The sequence below is a fragment of the Musa acuminata genome, chromosome BXJ2-7, assembly GCF_036884655.1.
Source record: "Musa acuminata AAA Group cultivar baxijiao chromosome BXJ2-7, Cavendish_Baxijiao_AAA, whole genome shotgun sequence".
Taxonomy (NCBI): domain Eukaryota; kingdom Viridiplantae; phylum Streptophyta; class Magnoliopsida; order Zingiberales; family Musaceae; genus Musa; species Musa acuminata.
The window spans coordinates 22,638,607-22,648,680 of record NC_088344.1 but is presented as its reverse complement, the minus strand read 5'-3'; the positions used below and the strand labels follow the sequence as shown (position 1 = coordinate 22,648,680).

At 40.6% G+C, this 10,074-nt stretch overlaps 1 protein-coding gene across 2 annotated transcripts; it reads right to left on the bottom strand.

Moving 5' to 3' along the window:
* Window positions 1–3,993: 3,993 nt before the first annotated feature.
* On the bottom strand, window positions 3,994–9,565 carry LOC103982147 (cryptochrome DASH, chloroplastic/mitochondrial). 2 transcript variants are annotated; one of them, XM_018824055.2, is made up of 13 exons: window positions 9,108–9,565; window positions 8,889–9,028; window positions 7,742–7,957; window positions 7,505–7,654; window positions 6,924–6,998; window positions 6,432–6,548; window positions 6,296–6,342; window positions 6,099–6,175; window positions 5,155–5,230; window positions 4,974–5,043; window positions 4,651–4,774; window positions 4,502–4,551; window positions 3,994–4,371 (listed from the first exon to the last, which is right to left on the bottom strand). In XM_018824055.2, the coding sequence occupies exons 1-13, from the start codon at window positions 9,535–9,537 to the stop codon at window positions 4,150–4,152; spliced, it is 1,794 nt and encodes a 597-aa protein (XP_018679600.2). In that variant the 5' UTR covers window positions 9,538–9,565; the 3' UTR covers window positions 3,994–4,149. The 2 variants fall into 2 exon arrangements, with proteins under 2 accessions (XP_018679600.2, XP_009397250.2); XM_009398975.3 differs by having other exon boundaries at window positions 7,514–7,654.
* Between the last annotated feature and the right edge of the window lie 509 nt (window positions 9,566–10,074).

Below are 10,074 nucleotides of genomic sequence, written 5' to 3'. Positions count from 1 at the left end.
TATAAGGTGAGATGGATTGCTTAGCAACCAAAAGAGTTGTGTAAAGCTTACAAAGGTGAAGAAAATTGCTAACTCGAAGAATTTGATACTCATGCAAGGGCTTGTATGTGGATGATGGACTATCCGTGGCCATCCCAAAGCGATCAAAACTCGATGTCATTGAGCATTGAAACTTTGTATTCGGAATGAGAATGATACGTCCATAGGAGGCTGAAGTGTGCAGCAAGTTCAGTATGTTGCTAGGCCTTGAGGGGTGTAAATGGATTGTATTGGCGAAGAGTCATAATCTAGCAAGTATGTTTACGAGAGTGGAACGGTGAACGGTCCGTTCAACAAGACGGAGTAGTCCAAGGGGATAATGGTCTCTGAAACTTCTAGATGGAAGGATGCAAAGAGAAACGTCGCTCTAACGAGACAAATATCCAGAAGGGATAAGTCTCGGTTCTCCAGAAGGAGAATCATGTGCAACAGACCACATATGTTGAGGAGGGGTACCTCAAGATAATAACTACATAAAGCTCAACAAACCGAGCGAGTGACAAGGAGTCGTTGCATGTTCTCGCATGAGGTAATGCATTGGTGGATGTATTACAAGATCAAGTGAGGGAGTGACCTAAGGCAACACCAAACAAAGGCACACTTGAAGCAAATGTGGAGATCAGACTCAATGGAGGGCTGACCCATAGAATGATGGGCACGAGGGCCACCATTAACTCAATGCAAATCGAGGAGCGAAGCAACTTGGGTGGAACTTGGTGAAGTACCCAAGCCGCATGAAGGGAGTTAATATAGAAGACAAAATATAAAGTGGAGGCACTAAGCTTTCCTTGGACAGAGGTCAAGGATATGATCTCTTGTAGAGGCAGGATCATGTCGTTCCATGGGTCCCTTATTCTGATGGAGCGGATTTAACCTACATGGTGCTAAAGTTGAAAGGAGTTTCGAGGCACATGCATCTTATCTCGTCGAAACATTTAATGGAGGAATTAAGATGACTCAACTTACAGAGGCGAAGTTGGGGTCAGAATGCCTTGACATGAGGCAAGAGAACGCGGAGACGAATACTCTTGAAAAATATGCTATAGTGCTACCATTTGAATTGCCCCGAAGCAAGCAATGCGTAGTAGAGATTGTGCTTGGGGACAGAGGTCCAGGATCCAAATAATGACGCACCAATTTCAGTGAAGTCGGAGGACTTTGGGAGTTGCTATGTGACAGACTGTCATAGAGCTGTGCTTCGTCCGGGTGTGACTCGAGAACAAGCAGACGAAGGTCAATTGCCAAAGGAGAGGACACAATCGGACGTGATGGTGACCCTACGTTATGTTGGCAAAAGCCACACATAGAGATATCGCAGTTTAAGTTCATCCCACAAAGATTAGAATGCAATATAGATGTCACCAGGAGACGACATGGTGAAGCGGATCGTGGTGAAATAATTCAAGGCAATGCGACACACGAGAGAAGTCCCACGAGGTACTAGATCATACGAAGGTATGAACGGGAGCTACTGGGAGCTCCACTTCTGTGAACAGCACGATGACAAAAAGGGTTATGGATTCAATGAGTAAATGTCATGGTACCGCAAAGGCAAGTCTTCTATGTGTGTATCGAAGTTTGCATCGGATGAAGGCCTTAGTCATTAGTATATGAGGGCTATGTACCACCAAGGAAGAATTTTGAGTGCAAGTAATAGTGACTCCCATGGGGGAGACTTAATCATATAGAGGTATGATCAAAGTGGCTGGAGAGTTAGATTACTCTAGAGCTTATATTCGCTTAAGATAGCTCGATAAGTTAGAGGACAATGTTGAGTAAGTGAACGTTGCTACCAAGGAAGCAATGGAGTACAGAATCGATGTGAGCCCTATAACATGATGGCAGAGACCATGCATGAGAGTTGCAATCTATCTTTTCATCAACCAAGAGGAATTGCTTGGAGAATACAAATGTGTTGAAGTAGGATTGAAAGGGGCGAGGAAGTAACGATAAATCCAGAGGGACTTAGGTACCCAAAACCAAGTATTGGCTAGAATGGGGGTAGACTCCAAAAAGTGTCATAGTGCTACATAGGTGGATCTATTTATCGGAAAGGGACATAGATATGAGGCGATGATTAGTAGGGCTATGAGCATGGCAGCACCATGGTATTATAGAAGTGAGACTATCATGATGTTATCAATCCCTTGCTCTTATGGAGGGAAAGTGCTTGGTTATGAAAGGGGCCGAGAAGTGGAGAATGCAAAGGCAAACTCGAAGTTCTGAAACAAGGCTAAAGGGTAGAGGCAAGGGAACTTCGTAAGACCAGTGTCAATAGACTTCTCATTAAAATAGCCAAAAGTGGGGGACTTCGGATTGATGCAAGAGTGCTCGACCAAGAACAAAGTAGACAATATGCAGTGTTGTAACTTTTCTGCTTAGTGGAGTAGGCAACAGAAATGATGGAGAAGATGGTACAATCCCAGAGGCGATCAAAAACTATTGGAGTTTACTCTAAGTCGGGACAAAATTTTACTCTTTTCAGGCAAAACTTCATGCATCCCAAAAGTTCAATGACAATAAGAAGGTGAATCGCAATAGTTAACTCAACGCAAGGAGTGCAAACACTTCGTGTGCTTTGGAAGTGTGAACAAAGAATAGGTGAAAGCTAGTAACTAGCTCGATGTATAGAGTACAACTCTCGAGTAGGCGAGCAAAGTCAAGTAACATTTGTCTTCTCAACTCTTAAGAAAATGGGTAAAACCGAGTACCTCAGTTCTCTTATCTATCTAATAGAGAAGCTTTGTGCATGTTCAAAGGTCCTTCAAAGAAAGTGAAAGACAACAGTTGTCAAATCCTCACCAATAGTGATCGGTGCTCGATCGTTCGCTTCATTTCCCAATAGAATGTCAATCGAAAGCGGAAGTGATGCGAACCTATTTGGAGGCGACAACTAAGTAGAAGAGGAATCAATGGACAAATTTTGTGGAGAAAAGATCTCAAAACTTCAAAGTCTGCAAGGTAATGCTCGTTGAAGCTCCAGTAGGCATCCACCGAGTTCAAGCAGTGTGAGACATTTGAGAGATTGACATATAACAAGGAAAGTTTTTTCCTTCATCTGAAGGATCCACATGAACTAAGAATCAACACAACTCGACTGACCCCACACTAGAGTCATTAGCGAGTTAAAGCAGCATAGCGGATCAAAGTTCGACAACTCAATAACAGCGACGAAGAATAGTTGGGAGCCAAGAGGTACGTAGCAACTAGAGCAGAAGATTGAAGATTCAGGAAAGGCGAGGAGATGTAGCATTCGTAAAGGCTTCGACGAGGACATCAAATGAATAAGTGGGAGAGAATGTCACGAACAAAGCTGTAACCAGGGTGTTCGATGTAATGCTCGTGTATGTTTGTGTCTTTCGGTTTTATTCATGCTTTGCACAACATGTAGAGGACTTACATTAGGCTTGACAGCCTTATTTTGATTCACTTTTGTGGTCGTTTTAGACTTGTAATCGCAGGTTGTGTGTAGTCATCACGTAGAGGCAAACTTGTCCAGAAGTAAGCCATCCAGACAACCATTTTTTTGGGTTTTTAACTCCGCAGAGTGGTGCGAAGTCTCAGCCAACACAACTCCCAAGAGCTACCCAAGTGTTACATGGCTGAATGGGCCTTTATGGTTGGGCACTTGTGGAAAATTTTGATCGTAACGGACCACTTGAACCCTTTGTCGCGTAACTGTTCAGAGTTTACAAAGTCTATGTTTGTAATTTGCATTATCTATCAAGTGTTTGTCGAAATGACTACTTGTGAAACTCGAGTTAAACACTTCCTCTAGCCCATCTTCTCCTTTGCAAATCCTTAAGGGACCATAAGATGTTTCGGGAAGGGTGATCCCGTGCGGACGAGTACGTAAGGGTACCGCACGACTTAGATAAAACTAGTTAAGTTCGTAATACTTTGGTACGATAAGCCGGTATTATAATCCTTAGCTTCTTATCATTGTGGATATCATTAAGATGAATCACCTATATAAGTTTTGATTCAATTCAGTTCCACGAAATTGTAGCAGTTTACATTACCATCAAGCAATTTATTCTAGATATGAATCAAAGATAAATACATGCTTTCAGCTAATAGCACAATCAAAACATGAACCTCTTATCTTCATTACATTTTGTTCTGTCTTCTCCCTTTTCTGACATGAGTAAGGTGTGTGTTCTCACTTCTCCCGTTGCTGGCATGAGTACTCTGATGTGTGTTCCCAAATTTTAGAGGCACGATTTGCTTAATATATAACTGCCCTGGAAAATTTCTTCTCTCCTTGGGGAGTTGTCCTAGCTCCGGCAACCAGTAAGCAACATACTCGCCTTCAGGATCATAGGTTTTGGCCTGCACAGGAACAGAGGCATTAAGTTTGGTCATGTCAACACACAGCAACATAAATTTGAATTGGCATGACCGAATTCTTAACCTTAAGGGATAAGTCGATATGTCGTACGATAATCTTAGGATTACTTACTTGCTTTGGGATGCTAAAATACCGATCTTCCCTTGGATCATTACCAACTCCTACGTACCAGAGTTTCGGAGTTAGCAGTAGATAAAGAAGGAAAATTGATTTCGACATAAGCTATAGTGTTTGATATCGAATGGATTGTTGATACTAACCAGCTCCATAAGTCCAGTTTCCATAATTCGAAGCTGGATCGTAATCTAGTAGGCATGTCTCAAACCATTCAGCCCCCATGCGCCAGTCTATGCCCATGTCTCGAACAAGAAATGAGCAGACAATCTGCAAGGCACATAAATTAGTCAGTATATATACATCATCTGTATTGGATTCATTTGAATTATGAACAAATCTGAAAACTCCGATCTGAAGCATGATTCCAGATGACGCAGATGTTTGTGAGCATCTTCTTGACTCATCTTTGGATTACATAGAAGCACAAGTGATTCCACGGTACCTACATTGAGATGGTAATCTTTACCTGGCGCCCTCGGTTCGACATGAAGCCTGTGGTGGATAATTCTTTCATGTTTGCATCGATGAGGGGGTAGCTACGAGTTAGCAGAAGAGAACAGATCAAGACTGCAATTCACTGTATCATGAGACTATTATTTAATTGATCAACAATGAAAACTTAAACAAAATGAATTGAGCCAAAATACCCAGTGCGACCATCTCTCCAAGATTCAAACAATGATCGGTCTTGGCTCCACTTTGACACCACATTTCTTGGACCCCCTGGATAAACAAAACAAAAAAAAAGAAACGAAGGAAGAAGAAAGATGTTTCAGTCACGCGTGACCACTGGGAAAAAGAAAAGAAAAAAATAATTAATAATGGCTTTTCTTTTAATAAAACAAAAACATATAGCTGAATTGTTGGGAAATTGATAACATGCAACTGTGCAAGAAATATCTAACCGGAGATTAGAAATACAAATATTTACTTTCCCTTGTCTAATGCATACCTTACAGATTTGTCAAAATAAATTACAAGTATTCTGATTTGTTGAATCTGATAAAACTTTTTAAGTATTGCTAAGGATAGAATTTCTTATTCTCTGATAGGTAAAGGATAGCTTTTAATGCATCTATTTCCTGGACCATAAATTTTTTTCTAAAGTCAAAGCACTCTGGGTATACCTTAATTTTGAAGAACATAACACACTAATTTTCTACCTCCTAGAGAAAAGGGAAAATTAAAGTAGGAAGACTCACTACCAGAAATAGCAGGTTTGATCAATGAAACATAATTGAAACTAGAAGCATATATTGTGTTGTGAGTTCAGATTTATATTCCAGTAGAAAGAAGGGATGCTACTTTGTTTGCTTGATGCCATGCACCAAGGCAAATTTGAAGGCATTCTTAGTGAATATAAGAAAGGATTTGGATAGTTCAAACTTCAAAGGACTTCAGTATTGCTTTTCTTGCATGTTCCTGGTCTTGTAGATGCCCCAATAGCTTGATGAAGGAAAATATGAATTTGCGCCTCAAATGAGACACTGATCAACCTAAGTGACATGTTTGACCAAATACTAACCAATGAGGGCAATGTAATTTGAGGGAAAATTATTTGCAACAAGTAAGAACTCAGAAATTTACCTACCTAGATGAAAAATAGAATTCCCATGTTTCATAGATATAAACTTGAAGTAGTCCCTCCATATCAGTTCAAATAAAACCCTGAATTATAATCATCTTGTCAGTCAGGTGATATCGTGGTCAACTGAAGAATTGCGTTATGCAATATGGATATGTCGGAGCTGCTTCATGTATCTAATAGAGTTATAAATGACAAAATACCAGTATGTGGAGTCATTTGCTACTCTCTGCTTCTCATATCTGCGGACCTAATGAAATCAGGAAAACAACATATTTAGAACTTGCACAATTGAACAATACCAGGGGATTCAATCAATCAAATGGAGGGACTCTGCACCTCCTCATATATATAACGGGGAGAGAGGCTCCCTGAAGCAAGCCATGGTGAGAACTTTGTGGAATAGTCTGGCCCCATCATGCCATTCCTTGTTTCTTTGTAAACCCTTAACAAATCCTGTACGAGGACAAAGAAAATGAGAATTACATTGTCACTGTTTTTTTAACTTCCATGGAGAATATATTATGAAGTGCACACTGCATAGTGTCGTCCAAAGACCTACGCAGACAAAATGATTCATGAAAACTCAGTTTACAGCTAAGATTGTTCTATAAAATACTTCTAGCAACCACAAAAGGCAGCTTGATGAAAGTTACTGCAATAATTTTTATTCAAGTAGGAACTAGGAAGTACTACAAATAGATAGAATAGAAATGTCTGGACAAACTACCCAAAATTACAATGCTGATCAGACTTGAAAAGAGATAGTTGACAAGAAAAAAGTTAGATATTGTATTCTTAGAAGACAATAACAATCAGTAAGTTACGTGCCTTCTTCCAGAAGTACTCGGAAATCCTTCCTAGAGCTGCATTTTCACCTCCGAGAAAATGAATTCCCTGTTCATGCTGCATTTTGAGAATAAAAAACACTTAATCAACCTTCATCCAATATGTTATATCCCAAAAATCAATACTTCACAAGATAAACAATGGAAATTCGGCAACTATCACAAATTTTAACATTGCACAATATTAATTTGCAATCATCATCTTGAAAGCAACCAGTTTGCTTACTGCCAGCGTTTGCTTCATGTGCAAAATATTTTATGGATTAAGTGGATCAGGTAAATCTGATGAAAAAGAGTTGGACAATGTCTAAATTATAAAATAAAAATCGAAGCAGAAAATTTTATATGGACGAGCAAATCCAAACACTGAGAAGATGGGAGATTGGATTTTGAAACAGCAAGGAGACTCTATGGCAATTATCAATGTTTCTTGAACCACTGAGCATTCTCACAATTGGAAGTGCTAATGGTAGCTCCATACTTTGGAATAAGATGTATCATTGGCTTAATAGTTGACTTAAAAGAAAAAAGACTTGGCATGGCTTGAGAAACAGAATGAATCACCTGGCTTGCCTTTGACTCCTTTAGCCCAAGTTGCTCAAGAGTTGGAATGGTTCCCCATCCATCGATTTGATCCAAACCAGTGTTTGGAGGTGGCCCAAGTGACACCGGCAACTTGAAACAACCCCTGATTGAACACTTTGATTCAACAGCCTGCGAAATGATTTATTATCAAAAGACATGTATCTACCTTTAAAATCCTTTGTACGTAACAACTTTGGATATGAGAGATGAACTCACCTTGCGGAACTGTGTATATACATCTGGTAAGTTTTTTGTGCTGAATGGAATATCATCAATGTGGTACATACTACTTCCCCAGACAAGAACTAATTTTGGACCGACAGACTTTTGGTTCGAAGTTCCACCTTGAGGTAGCACCACTTGTTGCAGACCCTTTAGAACAAGCTTTTCAACCAGAAGCTCCTCACTGCATGTTTCCTTCTGCGCATAAACCTGAAATGATAGGATCAGCAACTCATCCAGATATTGAACTAGTGTGTATCTGGGCACATAACTGCCAATCTAAGAAAGCATTCAGCATGTTAAGCGACAGTCATTTAAAATCATATAAGACCTTTCAGCACTGTCACTTATTTTCCTTGGATATGATTTAAGAATAACTAGAAGGGGGACCTACCCTTGTGATTTAATGTAGAGAATGCAGAAAAGCAAAATCTTTGTAAACGGTTCTCTTGACAATTCCTTCCAGTAATTAATTGGTTCACAGGATGTCAAAAGAAAACTTTGTAAAATAGATTCATTGATATTGGCATATCTCACAACAACATAAAGCTGATTTGTTGTAGTTTGATGCATAAGTGGAAAGGAGAAGGCACCCTATAAGCTCTATATTGGTTTAATCATATAACAAAATATGGAAAAGTTGCTTCGTTTCTTGAGACAGTGAATTAATTCTACTGATACACAAGGCTTCAAATAGTGCACAATAAAAACTGAGCCCTTTACGAAGCACAAGAAAGTCTATAGCATTATACCATACTAGACGACCCACATGTGAGCGTCATGTACGTCATTTTGATATAACAAAAATGTCTTTAAAAGAAAAAAGGTTCAGATGCAAGCCCCAAATTGAATATGACACCTGACCTATAAAACATTAAAGCTGCCAAAAGCATACACTATATTTTTATTATCTTTGATGTAAATTGCATATGCATGTACAATGTAACAAGACGATCCATAAGTTGATCCAAACCTACACTTGAAACACACTCTACTGGAAACAGTAGATCATGGCAAAGAGATGCTGCACAAAGCGAAGCTACTGTTGATCCAGATTACGCTAAGCTTGCAGCCTAATAAAAATAATTCGTAATAGAACAGAATTAGTTGCTTCTTAATAACACATCTAAAACCACTTAACTGTATGGGCACTGCAAACTCTTGCAATTGAAGGAAGGATGTCCTCTGGCTTCCCGAATCGTACTAGCAAGTTTAGCCCTCGTTTCATCAAATTCTTCTTCAGATCTTCCAGGCATTCAATGAGAAATTGTGCCCTCAAGGCTACGAAAAGGGGGAAACACGGAACACTCGAGCATTCAGTATCATAGAACATAGAAGATTTTATTTGGTGTGCTTATACCTCCGGTTTTCGGGAAGCCGAAGTAATGGGTGGCCCCAAAGTTGCGAGGATCGACACAATACACCGGCAGCACCGATTCCGATGCCGTCCAAGCCCGCACCAGAGCCTCATTATCCATCAACCGAAGGTCGTTCCTGAACCACATTATCGCGACGCCACTGCCGCTGCGCTTCAGACTGGGAGAAGAATGCCTCCCAAAGGCCTCATCGGAAGTAGCGACGACCTCGTCGGCGCTTAGTCCGGGGACCGCGTGGCATCGGGCCGCGAGCCGGCAACCGTCGGTGCCGCGGGGAGAAGGGTCAGCGACGATGCTCATGAGGAGGCGGAGACCGAAGAGGGGAGGATTAGGGGCGGGTTTTGAATGGAAGGAAGGGAGTTTGGAGGGGAAGAAGGATGGGGAGGATGAGGAAGCGCGGATGATGGAAGTCATGGCTTTCGTTTTCTTTTGTCGTTGATTTGGGTTTGGACAGCGCGAGAGAGATGCGGAGGGAAAGGAAGGGAAGCGTCGGCGTCGCGGCACGTGGGTCTCTCGGAAGGTGATCACGTGGCGCAACTTCGGCCTATAGAAGTTTCTCTGGGTTGGGTCGTGGACCAATAGGAGCCTAGTTTTCGAATGACACAGATTGGCTGCAAGTGACAGAACAGGAAAGACCGTGCAAGCGCTCTACCACTACGTGTTCTGATTGGGTCCACATTTAGGACATGGTAGACAACTGTTTCGTGCCAATCTTTCTCTGTGGAACGTAGAACTGCCTCCTTTTACAGGTTTGATGATATCGATGGACGTCAAAGGAATAATTGTGTGATGACATTAATATATAAAATATTTTTTAACAAAAATAAATGCCCAAAAGTGAGAGAAGAATGGTTTTTTTAAGATTCAAAATCTCATTCGATATAATTTAAATAAGTCATCTAAGTTAGCTGATAAAAACTTTTAACGCATTTTTATCATTTAACCTTTAAC

Coding starts and splice junctions, on each gene's coding strand:
- LOC103982147 (XM_018824055.2), bottom strand. CDS start 9,537: ATGACTTCCATCATCCGCGCTTCCTCATCCTCCCCATCCTTCTTCCCC. Junction 9,029..9,107: donor CGGCTTCCCGAAAACCGGAG/GTATAAGCACAC, acceptor CCCTTTTCGTAG/CCTTGAGGGCACAATTTCTC. Junction 6,176..6,295: donor GCAAATGACTCCACATACTG/GTATTTTGTCAT, acceptor ATTATAATTCAG/GGTTTTATTTGAACTGATAT.